Source organism: Populus trichocarpa, chromosome 7 (assembly GCF_000002775.5).
Source record: "Populus trichocarpa isolate Nisqually-1 chromosome 7, P.trichocarpa_v4.1, whole genome shotgun sequence".
Lineage (NCBI taxonomy): Eukaryota > Viridiplantae > Streptophyta > Magnoliopsida > Malpighiales > Salicaceae > Populus > Populus trichocarpa.
In genome coordinates this window covers 12,611,879-12,628,273 of record NC_037291.2, presented here as the reverse complement: position 1 = coordinate 12,628,273, position 16,395 = coordinate 12,611,879, and the positions used below count along the sequence as shown (strand labels likewise).

At 32.0% G+C, this 16,395-nt stretch overlaps 1 protein-coding gene across 1 annotated transcript; it reads right to left on the bottom strand.

Moving 5' to 3' along the window:
• Nucleotides 1–676: 676 nt before the first annotated feature.
• Nucleotides 677–4,773, bottom strand: LOC7466756 (protein kinase STUNTED). The gene is made up of 10 exons (XM_024605841.2): nucleotides 4,468–4,773; nucleotides 4,272–4,363; nucleotides 3,761–4,010; nucleotides 2,957–3,550; nucleotides 2,615–2,863; nucleotides 2,360–2,523; nucleotides 2,182–2,258; nucleotides 1,945–2,092; nucleotides 1,370–1,519; nucleotides 677–1,270 (listed from the first exon to the last, which is right to left on the bottom strand). Exons 1-10 carry the CDS (start codon nucleotides 4,661–4,663, stop codon nucleotides 1,031–1,033), a joined length of 2,160 nt encoding a protein of 719 aa, XP_024461609.1. The 5' UTR covers nucleotides 4,664–4,773; the 3' UTR covers nucleotides 677–1,030.
• Nucleotides 4,774–16,395: the final 11,622 nt, after the last annotated feature.

The window sequence follows — 16,395 nt, the reverse complement described above, 5'->3', positions numbered from 1 at the left end:
TTTTCTTTTTCAACTGTTAGGATATGACCACCACATTAATTGAAGCTAGATTTTTTTTACAAATTGAAACTAGTGAGCGTAATAGGATTTGGCTGGGCCAATATAATCTTCCTTTTTTTTTTTTTTTTAATTTAGCTGATGGCTAAGGCCTCAGGTGTGGTGACATGGTGCAGAATTTTCGTTCATCTTCGTTTTTGCGGGGAGAAAAAAGAGCCTTCTTTTTCCTTATTTCTTCTCTTAATGTTAAGAGTCTCCATAGGAAAATCATGTTACAAAATCCCGGTTCTAGTTATAGTTACTTTTCAAATATTTTCACACTTAAAAATACATTTTTTTCTTCTTAAAAATAGGCCATTTTGCTAGCAATTCCAAATGGGTTCTTAGTGTGCAGAACAGTAAGGTCATTTATATCCAACATTTTGTGTTCTGTGGGGGGGGATTTGAGGATAGGGAGGCTCCTTGAATACAAGAAATCAGACACATGATGTTAGAACAATAGGAAGGTAACATCTTGTACCACAAAGCAAAGAATAAAGGTCTTGGCTTTTCATTGTCAATTCACAACGCCAGCCAGCTCAAACAAGTGTTTCAGAAAAGAAAAGGTAAAGGGATCCTAAATTTATAATTTCATGTATAAAAATAAAGTCCAGTTTATCAAGTTAACATCACCACCATCTGATGCAAGAAAGCAAGCACTGATACTCGTCTTCGAGTACAGCATGTAATTGAGGGGGAAAGCCATTCACCACTAATATTCGGGTGGAGGGAGTTTTGCTACATGTCTCAAATCAATTTCTAAAGCAAATTCACAAATGACCAAAAATCGGAAACAAAACCAGTCCTTGAAACCTTTTTTTTTTTAATACAACTTTTAAGCCTAGGCGGAGGCAAGCCTCTTGCAGAAAACCTCTCTTCCAAGACCATACCAGTGGATTTAACCCAGAAAAGTTTTTGAAAAGATGAACCAATCAAGCCCCCTGTACATTGAAAAGATTGCACAACTTGCACATTGCATTCCACTGGCCTATGGTTAGTCGAAGCTTGATGTGCGGCTCCATCTCCCTTGCAAGTAATCTTCTACTGACACGCCTTGCTCGGTGCTGCTAATAGAAAGAGAATCATCCTCTAGATCAAGTAATGCGAGGTTAAGATGGGATTGAATATTGGTAGGAAACGCTTCCCCGTCCACGGCGTCGAGTTCTTCTGATGCACAAACTTGGTGCCTTGCCCAATTCTTTACTTCCTCATCCCCTTGGAGGAGCTTCAAAATCTGTAACCAGCCAAAATATCATGAGCAAATATTCAATTCATAGAAAAGAGAGGAAAAAAAACATCGTACAATCAAAGCATTCAGTGAAATTTAACTTACGAGGCTCATTTGTGGCCTACATCTAGGAGAACGTCTGATGCAAAGGGTTGCAGCTAATACCATTCTTTCGATGTGATCATCATCATATTCACTACCTAGATGCGGGTCAAGCAATTGGGACACTTTACCACCCTCAAGAATTGGCTTTGCCTGGATGCCAGAATCATACAGTAATTAATTGTAAAATATAACATCAAGAAGTAAATATTAACAAACTGTGAAATAGAATTCTTAGAGAAGGACAACGACAGATCCTGAGGTTTCCTCATAAGAAAAAACAAAAAATCCAAAATCACGCATTCAGTTTATCCAGTCAGAATCAAGTATCTTGTAGGAACAAAATATAAATTCACACCCCAATCAGCTTGAAAATTCCTGACTTATTCAACTGCAAAAGGTCCATATTGAAAACACAATTTTCTTTGCATTTTCTTTGCGCTCACATTGTCCTAACTTGTTGGTATTGCAATAGATTTTTGAGCAGTCCTTTTCTCCTCTTTCATATTATGAAAATAAAAGCATGTCCTTACAAGATACTCTTCAGTCTGAATTAATAAGTATATGAGGAAACCTACCCACATGACAAGGCTCTCCTGGCCTTTCGGATGTTCACTGTTAATAGGCATTCTTCCAGAGAGAAGCTCAAGGAGCACAACTCCGAAAGCAAATACATCCACTTTATCACTTACTTTGCCATGCATGAAATACTCTGGGGCCAGGTAACTGCCACAAAGAAAATACATGGCATATTCAAACTCTGAAACACTAAAGAAAATGGGTAGAAAACATGAATTGCAAAGCAAACTACTCACCCAAAGGTTCCTGCAACATCGGTGCAAGTTGCATTGCATGAAGTAGAAGCCCAGCTAGCCAATCCAAAATCTGACAACTGAGAAACAAATAAATTATAATCGACATCAAAAGCTGCCAAGAATATAAGATCTTCATATAAATCCACAGAAATCCACAGAAAGCTTTAGAATACAGCACCTGTGGCTCAAAATCATCTGATAAAAGTATGTTCGAAGATTTTACATCCTTATGGATCACAGGCTGATCACAGCAATTGTGTAAGTAATCAAGTGCCTCCGCTACACCCACAGCCACCTTGTATCTCTCTTGCCAACCAACTGCGTTCCAATCTTTCTTATTACCTAGTCAAGAATTAGCAATTAGGAGTTAAGGATCACTTCAATGCTGAAAATGAAATAATCTCATCCAATCCCAAGCACAGAAAGTATGTACCATGCAGATTCTCTTCTAGGCTTCCTCTTGATAAAAAGTCATAAACTAGGAGTAATTTGTTGTGCTCGAAACAGAAACCAAATAGAGAGATTATGTTCTTGTGGTGCAAAGTTGTAATGATCTCGATTTCTGCAACGAACTCTTTTATTACATCCTCAGATGGCTTTAAAATTTTCACTGCCAATTCCTTGCCATCAGGAAGGCACCCTTTGTAAACATGACTACTACCACCCTTGCCTACCATATTCTCTGGAAGTAACAATTCAAGAACAAAATTAGGAGGAAAGACCAAAATGTGCACAAGTCAAAACTAGTGATATGAAATTCAGATAAAGAACAAACCAGGAATAAAGTTAGAGGTAGCCATCACAAGTTCCTCATAGCTGAATAATCTACAGGATGATGAATATTTCTCATGCAGGTCTTTCAACTCTTCTGGAATGCCATTCAAGCCATGACATGGTGAAATGGGAGTCCAAGCAACCTCAGGCCCCACTGGCACTATTGCATAATTTTTTCTTTCTGAGTTCGAGTTTTGATCTTCATCCACGTGCGACGTATTCTGTTTTTGATCTGGATACACCACAGATGAAGAATTACGAGTAGGTAACCTACACACCCATTTAACCACAGATATCTTTTTAATATGAGCTTTCTCTGTGTGCTGCTGCTTATGGAAAAATACCCGACGGAGAAATGACCAACCCTGTTTTGACTCCACTAATCCTTCACTCACATCGGAATCTGAATTCGATAATGGCTTGTTTGTTTGAATTGGTACCAAAGCCAATGAGTTATCCCCGTTGCCATCCCTACATGACTCCTCCAATTCATGTGCTCCAGATTCATCCAGCAATAGCAAGCGTGGAGTACAATTTATAGAATTCTTAATCTGAGATTTTTGTGAGCAATTTCGACTTTCTTGGTTTAATTTATCTGCCACCACAAAATAAGTTGCATCAGTTATTATTTTTCTTGCTCAAAGAGACACGAACTAAGCAAACAAGAACCGTAATTATACTAAAGCACAAGAAATAAAAAGCTAAGCACATCAATGAAAACCCATAAAAACCATCCATGCGAGCATTATTCTCATTATCGTACCAAATTAAGAACATGAAACCCAGAAGAGTAAAGAACTAAAACCTTGTAAGGTATCAATATTTGGAACCGATGCTTCTCTCTGGAACACAAGTTTGCCATTCCTAACAGCGTAGACAGAGAAACCTTTCGACAATTTTTTAGCACAATACTTTGCTGTTGAGGTTGAAGAGTAGAGTTTCTGATGTTTCTTGGAAGTTCCCACAATCAGCTTAGCAGCACTATTTGCTTTTGCTTCCCTTACCAGAATTTTCCTCACTGATTCACCTCTACACACCTTTAGCTTCAAATCCACCTGAAAACACAGCTCACCCAATTCAATATTCATCCTCTCAATCCCAACAATAAAAATATATGAAAATCACCATCCCTTTCCTTGGTGAAAATACCACTGAAATTTTTAATACTTAGACTAATTATCCTCATTATTTGATAAAAAAAACATAGTTTTCCTCAATTTTCTCAGAAATCAAGCAGAAAAACACCCCATTCCAAACACTTAAAAATTGAGAGAGAATTGCTGATTTGGAAAAAGGAGTGAAAAAAAAAAAGCAACCTGCTTTAAGTTGCAGAAACCTTCATAGACAGCCAACAATGAATCAAATGTCTTCACTAATGACAGAAGTGATGCAGTCCCTGCCATACATTCTGTACACCACATCCACCAAAAACCATACAAAAAGATCAATCTTTGACAAAAATAAAAAGAACCCATTAAAGAGAAACACGACCTTTATTACTGTCATCATTACCAGTTGCAGAATCAAGAACATGAACAGCAATGACATGGTCCCCAGGCTGTGCCATTTTCATTAATGACCATGTCAAAAGTTCTTTACTTGGTCCATCAAATTTCACTCCCACCACCACCACTTCACCTTCACCACTCCGACGACCACAACAAACGTCGTCTCCACAGCCACCGGAGACAGTTCTATCAGTGCCCATGTCAGGAATCCCCCCCTTCACGCACTGAAGATGATCTGTCGTTTTGGCTTCTCTCTCTCTCTGGGGGAAAATCAGGAAAAAAGAAAATGATTGTGTGTGGAATGTGATCTTTTTCCTCTTAATAAAAACTTTATTACTTTTAACCGTCTGTAAGGAATGTTGTTCTGTGCTTCTTAGTGTATGGTTATAAATTGTGTCTTTGCAATCTCAGCCGTTGGATGGAACAAAGATCATTTCTACCTTCAAAAACGAAGTTCCTTGACTATTTATTGTATTTTTCTTTATGGACTTTAGGGAAGATGACAAAAATGGAGCAAAATGAGATTAAAACAATCAACCAACCAATTCAAAAGCTTTGTATTGTGTTATATTTTTAGTGAATTTTTTTTTAGTAATGTAGATGTTCAGGTCAGCCGTATGTATCTTGATTAATTTCATGAATCTAAAATATTTTCTAATAATTTTATTAGTATTAGATGATGTTCTTAACATGTCATGTGAATATAATACTATGAAATACAATTTAGATTTTTTTTTATTCTAATATTATTGATATCTCATGTGATTTTTTTGAAAAATATATTGAATGAAATAACATATTAAACTAGTGATTTTTTTTTAATTAATTCAAAATTATTTTATTTTTAGGAAAGTATTTTTAGAAAAAAAACACTTTCTCCCTTTTATTTTTTATTGTTTGGTGACTCCAAGAAAAGTAAGTGTTTTTTTTTTCTCTTTTGAACTTGGAAAAACACTTTTCATTTTGCATGTTATCATTATTGTTTATCAATGTTTGTATAGTAAAAATTATGTGCTTTTTTTTTTCCCATTCCATGCTAGCTACTTCTGATCATCACCCTCAAATTTATTCTTTAATATTTAAATTGCAATGTTAATTATAAAATAAATACTAATTAAGTTATACTTTATTTGAGTTGTGAAATATTTATATTCAAAGACTCATTTGAGGTGCGAAAAACATTATTAATTTTTATAATTGATTTTTTAGTGTACATATAAAAGATATTAGAAAATATTTTTCAACTCATTTTAGTACAACTAAATATAATAAAATAATTCATTTTCTTAAAGTTTATTTTAAATTAATAAACGATGCTTGAAAAAAAATTAAGAACTAAAAAAGCTCTCCTAATTCCAAAACCTTAATAGTTCAAAGATGTTATTTTCTAAAAAAAATTTCATGTACTAAACATAAAAAGATGATTATTAATTTATTTTCTATAATACAATAAAATATCAAAAAATAATTCTTTTTTATTTTAAAAAAAATTCTTTTTCCCGCAAATAAACAAGATCTTATCTTCAAATATCAAGTATTATTTGAAAAACAAGATCTTGTTGTCTTGGAAGAGAAAAGTAGCGCTATTTATTTTACATAAAATTAATTTTAATGTCTTGTAAACCCTATATATAACATTACCTTGTAAGATTTTTAAAGTACTATATATAAAAATGATATCTTCAAGTAACCATACTCAAGCATCATTTATTATTCTTATATACTAATTGAAGTTTGAACAAACCCCAAAATGTACTTATCTTGCTAATGTGCCTACGAAGGGAAAGAAAAATGGCTGATTAAGCTCACTTATCTTGCTTAGATGGGGGATTTTGACATCTTTTTTCATGATTTTTTTTGCAATTTTCAGGGTGATGGGAGGAAGCTCAAGAAGGTGAGTCCATTGGAGAGGGTAAATATCGTACAGTAAAAATTGAAATGCTAATGCTTGGAAGTTACATTGACAGGGGAAGGCAGGTGGCCATTACTTTTCTCTTTAAATTCATCTTCAAAAGAAAATGAAATGGGATGGGATGGAGTAGAGAGCGAGCTCAAGGAAAGGATCATAAATTAAAATACATCAGAATCTTCAAAATTGCTTGCTTGTTAAGGCTTCAATATTCGGATTGTTATCGTTCTCTATTTCTTATTTTGGTGTTGTTTGATGAGTAGTGTCTACTCAAGGCAGCTCTTGTTTCCATCGGCCAGATCATATTCACAAGAAACACTAATTTGCAATTTATCGGTTTTTTTATCCCTTTTCGTTAATTGATTTTTAAAAAAATTAGTCCTTTCATTTTTTTTTCCGTTAATTGAAACTCACGTGTTATTTGGTTAGCCTTGTAAAAAAATAATGTAAATCATAGGACCTCACCTAACAGTTTAAGCTATTGGATCAATAAGATTCTTTGACATAATATCATAGCTTTAATGACAAAGCAGTCACGAGCTTGTATCTCATCATCCCTATTTATTTGATAAAAATTAAACACAATGCAGTGTTAGTAAATGCAAGTTTCAAACTCAAAGAGCTTTTACTTGAGAGAGTGTGTTAAAGAATAATGTAAATCATATCTTAAAACTTTACCTAACAGTTTAAGTTATTGGATCAAAATGATAATTTAACAAGAAATAAAATGTAAATTTAGTAAAAATTAGTAGGCACATTTAAATTGACCTGAGTCAATTTTTTTTTCCTGCCACGCTTGATTAAATTAAAATGTATCCTCTCTGTTTTTTTCTTAATACACATTTTTTTTCATGATCACACATGCAACCTCTTGACTTTTTTAACACTAAAGTTTTTTATTTTTTCCTGACCAACTTCCTAGCAAAGCTATGAGATTAGTTTGAAGATTTGTTGACATGCCACATATTATAGAGGAACATTGAACAACGAGCTTGAGACAGAAGGATGAAGAAAATGAGTCGCTACCTAAGTATTAGTATGAATAAAAAACCAAATGACTGGTCTTGCAGAAATTAAAGGCAAAAGGCTAGGTGTACTTTTGAAGCGTTTGGGAACGCGGTTCAACCCGCGTTCCTAAAAAATTTGAAAATTTTTTTTTTACTAAAATTTAATATGGTTTGTATGTTTTGAATCAAAATAATTTTTAAAAAATAAAAAAATATCATTGGCATGCATTTTGACACGAAAAGTTATTTGAAAAGTACCGACAAACACACTGCCAAACACGCTCTAAAGCGTGTCAAAAACATTAATATATCCTATTACACATGTAGGTGTTCAAGAAAAGCGTGTGTGTTGATAGCTTATAATTTAGGAAATAATAACAAGTATCTTGAATAAAATAACAAGATAAAAAATAATATTCTTACAAATATTTAATTTTTTATCCAATAAAACAAATAAAAATCTACAATTGCTAACTCAACAGACTAGACTAGGGATGTAACTCAAGATGGTATGACTAGAGAGCATCCTTGTATCAGCAAATCCAAGCAAACATGCCACATAAAAAAAAAAAAAAAATTGAAGTCAATAACAATAATATACATATACAAAGCATTATTTGGGGTTTTTTTTATTAATTTTCTCCTTTTACATTTAGATTATTGAGAACTAACCATTATTATATTTTCCAATCATTTTCTATGACTCAACCTCACAACTCGAATTACGAGTTTACGAATTACGAGTTTACTATATTAGCTTGGGTTAACTTGGAGTGCTTTATTTTGTTATTTTTTTAAATATTTTTTTTTTCAATTTCATCGATTAACTTCGGGTTATCTTGGAGTTTAACTCTGTAATTTTTTTTTGACAGATGTTCTTTTTCTTCTGATCGTCGTTAACACCTTTTCTTTTTAAAATTTAGCCTGTTTATTGTCGTTGCGTTTTCTATCGTATACTTAAATGAAACTATCCTATTGAATTTAGTATTATTTATGACTCGAGTCCTGATTTTTTTTTCTTTAAAACACACCAATAGTGTTTAAATATTGTTTTTTTATGTTATAAAAAATTGATCAAGCTCGTGACGAAACACAAGTTAAGTATCTTGTATATATAAAATGGGTATGTATAACTCTGAGGGGTAGCTTAACTGGTTAGACCTTGGGTTTACTCTCCAATGGTCACGAGTTCGAGTCCTCTCAGGGCCACTGGAGGCTTACATGGTCGTTAACTTCAGGTCCGTGAGATTAGTCGAGATATGCATAAGTTAGCCCGGACACCAATGTTAATAACAATAATAAAAAGATAAATTGGCATCTTTATTTCTCTTGCACGTCTGTCATCTTTCCTTTCATTAATAGCAATAAGCATTGATTAAATATCATGGCCAATGAAAATTCAGGGGGGGGGGGGGAATAAACTCTTTATTCAACTCGTATAACCCTCAATCTTTCAAATAAATAAAAGATAAATTGGCATAAAAACTTGGATTTAATTTATAAGCTTTTATCTCCACTTTAAAAGAAAAGGTATACTTGATTCTCTGTTTCACCTGTCAAACCGCCATTTACACCACTCCCATGGACACTCATAACATCCCCTACCGAAATTCTTGAGATTAATTTTAGGTGTTAATTCTCCTGTATTTTTTCTTTTATAAATCTCATCTTTCTCATTGTTGTTTAACAAACAAATTAATGATGTTATAAATATAAGTAGTAGGGGTGAGTAAAAAAACCGAAAAATCGATTAAACAGAGAAAACTAGAAAAAATAACCGAAAAAACCGAACAGTGAAAAAAACCCATTAAACCGATTAAAATTTTGAAAATACCGACTGGTTCAGTTTCGGTTTATAAGCTTGAAACCGAAAAAACCAAACCGAACCCAAACCGAAAAAAACGGGAAAAAAACCGAGCCAAACCGGTTTTTGTCCCAAAAAACCGAACCGAACCGATCGGTTTGAACCGGTTTCGGTTAAAAAAAAATTTGATTTGGTTATTTTTTTTTAATAAAAACCAAACCGAACAAAAAATAATAACTCCTAATAAGTATCTTAGAAGAAGGATTATATGTTGTAATATAAGTTAATTTTTTTACTCTAGTAATTTTATTTTATTTTTAGTTAAGATGGCTAATAACTTGTACTTAGAGCTTGGCAACAAAGATTAAATATTTAATTTAGCTGGTTTTGGTGGATTTTTTTAATTTTAATTTACATATTTAATTAATGGCCTTAGGGAATACAAATAATTTAAAATTAAAATTTGTAATTTTATTATATCATATATTGATGAAAAGACGTGTAAACTTTTGTGATTTGCATGACGGAGGTATTTGATGTGAAGTTTTCGATTGAAAGAATTCTCATTGTTCAATGAACCATAAAAGCCTTAGAAAAATGTTTGTCAAAGTCAAGGGATTGGTGGGGAAAAAGGCAAAAAACAAAATGGACATAAGCAGGTTAAAATTAATATATCAACTATTAATCCATGTAATTAATTAATTAATATGTATTTCGTCACTAGAAATTAATTATAATTAAAAGAGTACAAGTGGTTATCTTGCCCTTGTGAATTAAAAATTGAGGGTTGTTTTGTCTTTCCCAACAATTTGTCTCTTTGCTTTCATCGTGTTTGTCTCATGATTCCTTCCCTTGCTGTAAATGTGATTCATGCTGGAGCCTTGTCACCTTCGAGTCATTTAATTTACGCTTTATTTATTCATATAGATTGCAAATTATTATTATTATTATTCATTAATTTATCTTTAATTATTTGTATTCTCAACTTTATTTATTATCGTGCGGTGCCTTCACTCTTTAATCCATCCTGATCAATCGTTCTCTTGCCTCAGAGTAAAATAAGTGTAATCAGAGTTAATATCCTTTCATGCTTCCAAAGGAATTTATTTTATTTTTTTAATGTGGGTATCCGGGTTAATTTGTGTGTACCTCAACTAATCTCACGGGTCCTAAAATTAACGATCATGTAAGCCTCCAATATCTCTAACATTTATGAGACTCGAACTGATAATTTTAGAGATCAAATTCAAGACTTAATCAACTGAGTTAATCCTCAAAATCTTAAAAAAAAAAACTTCTTGTTTTTACCACTTCACGATAAAATAACATCCTCGAGTAGAATGTTTTTTTAAAAACAAAAATCTTACCGTGGTCAAAACAAGAAGGACCCTCTCGAAGTATCAAAGGATATTATATGATTAATTTTGATTCCACTTATTTTACTTTGAGGTCATACTTGTAAATCTAGTTTGATTTCTGTAGGTTAGTCCAAGAAATCCAAAACTCTGAATCTAACATTTGATTTTATTGGTTTTTTAGTGATCTAGGCCATGTAAGCTAAACTTTTTTTTATCTAAAGGTGAAGGAACTTTTGTTTTTTTAATTATATATCGTAGTTGTTTTTATTTGAATATTTAAGAATTTAAATTTGGTTTATATTTTGAATATTTGAATTATGTTTGTTAATTTAAATTTTAAGTCTTCAACTTGTTATTTTTTTTTTGAATTAATTAAAAATTATATTGAAATTAATATTACATGTTGCGTTGAAATCGAGATATGTTTAGATTCAACATACTAAATTATTTTTAATATAGCATGTCATATTTGATGACTTGGTAATCAACTCAGTAAACTAAATCTGAGTTAGTGATCAAGGGGACACACATTAAAAAACTTGGGTGGAAACACTGTTTATAAAAATAGTAAACCACCTCCTTTTTTCATCTTTTTTTTATTAGGTCCCTTAAATATATTTTTTTCATATATATATATATATTTATTATTGGATCATTTTACTATTCATTTAACAATTGTATTTTAATTTTGCAAAATTAACTCTTAGTATATTATAAAATAGTGTTTGGAATCGTGAATATACGAGTCGATATGAGATAAAAAAAAATATTAAAAAATATGATAAAAATGCAACATAGAAAAAAGACAACTCACCGTGAATTGCTATAGTTATCTATGGTGTTTTTTTTCTTTTCTTTAATTTTTTTTTTCATTTGACTTTTTTTATTCCTAATTTAATCATTTTACATTAAGCTAATTTGAGATTGAGTTTAATGTTTTATTTCGGTTGGGCTCTGGCGATGTTAATAATAAATTTTGACATTAAGTTGATGATGAATTTGATAAAATAAAATTCAAATTTATTAATTCAAATCAATTAAAATTTCAAGGATCTAATTTTAAATTGAAACAAACACAGCCCCAGCGTAAAAAATGACATTTTTATCTCAACTTTTTAACTCAATCTTTAATAAAAACCAAAATATATGTTATCATTTATTAGTATATATAAATAAATTTTAGTTTGCGGTTAAAATATTTATCGATGATAAACAATAAAAATACATCAAATCACAACAACAAAAGAGCAGTCTTTTTTGCTGTAGAGTTTGAACATTAAATTGAACAGTCTTCTCTAATTTAGAGCATAAAATTAAATCGGTGTGCTAAGAGGTAAACCCTAAACAGACAAATCGAGGAATTAAACTGCAGGCATGGCATGGTCATACCCTACTGTTGATATAATTCGGTCAAATGGAATATTTATTTTAAGCAAAAGCAGGAAAAAAGTAGTCTCAAAGTCTGATAAAGTAGTGGTAGTTGTGTTGAGCAAAAAGGAAGAAATGTTGTCTCATCATCCCACGTTTTTGCCTGCATAGACCGACGGATCGCCTACGAGAAGAATGCTTTTATCCAAGAAAAAAAAAAAAAAGCATTCTTCTCGTAGCCGATCCGTTGGTCTATGCTTGAACATGGAAGAAAAGTAAACCTAATGTATTCTCGGATCTTTTATTATTATTATTATTATTATAAAGAATAAGTTTGAACTCCATCTTTTTTTAAAAGAAAGGAGATACCAACACTATTACAGAGAAAAAAAATGATACCATATACCAGGATACAATGCATTGTAAACGAAAATATTAATATAATTATGTTTTTGCTCTATGAAAAACATTAGACTAGCTATTGGGAGTAATATTTCTGGAATTTTTCATGAACCATGTTGTCATTATCGTATTTATACCTAGATATAATGCATTGGAATTTTTCATATTTTCTTAGACTCATTTCATTTCATTTCATTATCATGATTTCATGATCTTGATTGTAAGTTTTTTTATTTAACTAGAGTTCACTCTAGGTTTTTTTTTGAATTTGTCTTTTTAAAATTGATTTTTTTTTGTTTCGTCGTTCATCATTTTTCTTTGCATTTAGCTTCATAAATTTGGAAAAATGTTTAAAAATAAAAAAATTCTTTTATATATATGTATATACATGTATATTATTTCTTAAAAAAGTGTTAAAATTAGAATGACAATTTATAATGTTTCAAATATGTTATTTTTTCATAGCTCATCGAACTAGATATCTGTAATGCCTTAATCACCAACACAGGTTAATCTTATAATCCATCATACATTTCCTTATACAACACTACTTAAAACTCCACAATTGCTATGGAATTTCTCTATCACCTCTTGAAATAGGTATTTCAAGACAATTCTTATTAGAGAGATCACTTGGGAAAGTCGCCACGCAAATCTGAATCACTTTCCAAACGATGTGGTCATGATTTTGATCATGGAACAAGTCAAATCTATGCAGTTCACTGAATTTGAGACCCTTGGCCTTGGCACGACATGGATTGTCTGCATATTAATGGCCTGATAGAAAATAGGAAACTACAGGCACGTGGGGATGTGAGAGTAGAGAGCTTGTTAGAGCCGACCCAACATGTGCCGCAGACTTTGACATTACAGGCATCACTGTCCATGTTACAAGCACATTCTTGATCTGTTAATGGCCACATAAACTCGTATATCTTCTGTTAACATTGAAGAACACAACTGTAAAGCAGTATCAGCATGGCATCATGCACAGTTCACAACTTCACATGCTTATCTCTGAAGATTAAAATAATGATCCATTTTGGAAATTTATTCATGCATCATCCTGGAAGCAGAAAATGATATCTTCTTCGTTAACAAGAGTCTAGTACCCTGATGATGCTATATAGTAATTAATATAGTAATTAATCACCTTAACCTTGAAGTGAAATCAGCCTCCCTTCTGAGGTCAATGATTCACGGGTGTCGCTCGAGGGCCCCAAAGGGTGTTTGTCTCTTTGGTAAAGATTAAAGTAAAAACCTTTCTGATATTCTAAAATCTAACCAGATTCTTCAATGGTTTGTAGTCACCACAAATCCTTTCTCCTCATCACTGAACTTCGAGTGAAGTTACTGTAATAAAGTGAGAAGAAATACTAGCAGGAACCGAACCAGAAGATCAAGATATAGAATTATATAAATTATATTTTAAAATTTTATCTAGAAACTAAAGTTTTAAGTTGGGAGCTTAATTAGTTTGCATTTCATTACTTCTAATTTATTTTATAAAATTAAGATAAACTTGTACAAGATTAGAGCTGAAATAACTTTCACTTTAACGTGTTTATTAAAAAAAACGAGAATCACAAAACTTTGTATTCCCTCGTCATACAATTTCGAATGGGACTTTGCTACGGCCACCACCGTCCCACAAGTATAATAATGTGAACAGGCCATGAATTATGACACGGTGGTCTGCAAGTGTATTCTTCTCCTCTTTTGCTTTCCTTTTTCTCGACAAGTAATTGTGGAGTGGGTCTTTGTAGCCAGAAACCAACACTTTCTTTTGGGTATATATATATATATTATACTATACCGCAAGTCTTGGAGACAATCTTCCACTTTATTAGCCATATATTTGTGGGTTCCATATAAATTCAACAAGATCAATGACAATTAGGATTATGATTTGTTAATAGATTAAATAAATAATTTGATTCACGTCATTTGTCTCTCAATATTAGAATTAACTCGGGTGATTCTGAAATTTAATGATAACTTTAAGAAGTTAATCTAATGGTTAAGAAATCATGCTTTTATCTTTATTTTTTCAGCTAAAAATTTGGAATTAACATTCTAAAAAATCTATTAAATTTCTTTAAATATATCAAATCGATGTATTTTTTTTAGAAATACTTAGTTTTAATACTGGACACGCTAAAAAAATAGGGTTTAAATACTATGGTGCACAGCTTTCATAAATGTCGTTATCAAAAAGCTTATGCTGTCCACCTTTTCGACAAGCATTATACTCCTTTAATCTTCTTTTCTAAGTAAAACAGGACACCACAGTTCCATTTATTTTTCCTTTTTGCTCCAAAAGACAACTTACAAAACCCTCCTCTCATCAAAAGAGGAAGTAAAGTAAGAAGAAAAGGGAGAAAACAACAGGAATCCCAATGATAAAGGGCCTAGCTAGCTACACTGTTCCGTTTTAGGTTCTAGTCTTCTATCAGTTGTGAGAAAAAGAAAATGATTTGGATAATGTATTGCGTACAGCAGAAAAGAGAGGAGAAAACATCAATAAAAAAGAGCAAAACATTCAAGCACAGTACTGTGGTGTTATCATTGCACGAACTCGCAATGTAAATTATAATTAGACAGTGAATCCAGGATTAAAGAGAACATGCGTTGGATCTATGATGAGGAAAGAACAGAAAATACCAATGAAGGCCGTCGTCTAAATAAAATGGACAACAGTGTTTTCACTCACAAAGCACAGTAAATAACTTAGCTGATTTAGTTTTTTTTTTTGGTAACTGAGTGATGTTTACGGTAAAAGAAACTGGATTTCTTGTTTTTCCTTTGTTTTCACCTCTTTGCTGAGGGGCTGGAACAGTACTGGTGCTGCTCAAGTCATTGTCAAACAAGTGAGACAAGCATTATATGAAATATGTGGTGATGACTCTACCAATATTCCATTTTGAAGAAGGGACTAACAGCAACACCACATTGACCCTACCCCATGCTGTCTTCATTATCACATTGGAGTACTGAGAATCAAAACCAGTGTCATGTGCCCTCTGTGTTCAGTGTCTGTGGATCTTCCTAGGGCTCTCAAGCTACGATTCATTGTGCAATTACGCCCTGTTCTTCATGGTCGCGGGCTCCATTCAGTGGCTAAGAGTACTGCCATCCTTCTCCCCTTTACAGTGATCTTGCAGGATTTCATCAAGTCTGTGAGTGACTTGCCACTAGCCAAAAGCATGTGCATGTGAATATCGTTTCCCAAAGCTTAGTAGATGAAGCCCTGGATTTCGTATACTGTTAGGCACTGCAGAATGAGCCTACAATGGCCCAACGGCCCCAACCCATCACAAGCCATAAACTCTGCTCTGGTCATCTCAGCCCACAATGGTGAAGAACAAAATCAATAAATAAGTGTTTATGTGTGTACATTCCATGCAATTTACAGAATTATAGCACTCGAGAATAAGAAATCGTAGCAGGTACCAAACCCCCCATTTTTCTTGATTTCTTTTATAATTTTAATATATACTTTATCAAAGTTGTTTTTGTTTCTACAACAACTCTATATTTGAAAATAAAATAAAAATTGAGATGAGTTTCATTGTTCATTCACCATTTTTTTCATTCACTTTTTAAAATATCGTTCTCATATGTTTTTATTAAATCTTTTTAAGATCTAATTCCATGAGATAAAAATTAAAATTAAAATTAAAAAACAAGATTAAAAGAGAGAAAATCAAGAAAATATCGTTTCCATATGTTTTTATTAAATCTTTTTAAGATCTAATTGCATGAGATAAAAATTAAAATTATAGTTAAAAGGCAAGATTAAAAGAGACAAAATCAAAATATATATATAAAAAAATGCATGAATAATTTTAAAGTTTTTTGAAATAATCTAAAAATTTATTTTGTTTATATTTAGTTCACGAGAAATGAAAAAAAAAATTGCTATATAAAATAGAGAAGCAAAGATAAAGTTATTGATAAATTTTTTTTTAGAAGAGTTCAATTGAGGTGATATCTTTCTTTTAACATGAGACAAAAAGTAGATTGGAATCCTTTTATTTGGGGTTGTGAAGTGTTATTTCTAGGCTTGTATTGTCTTTTGAAG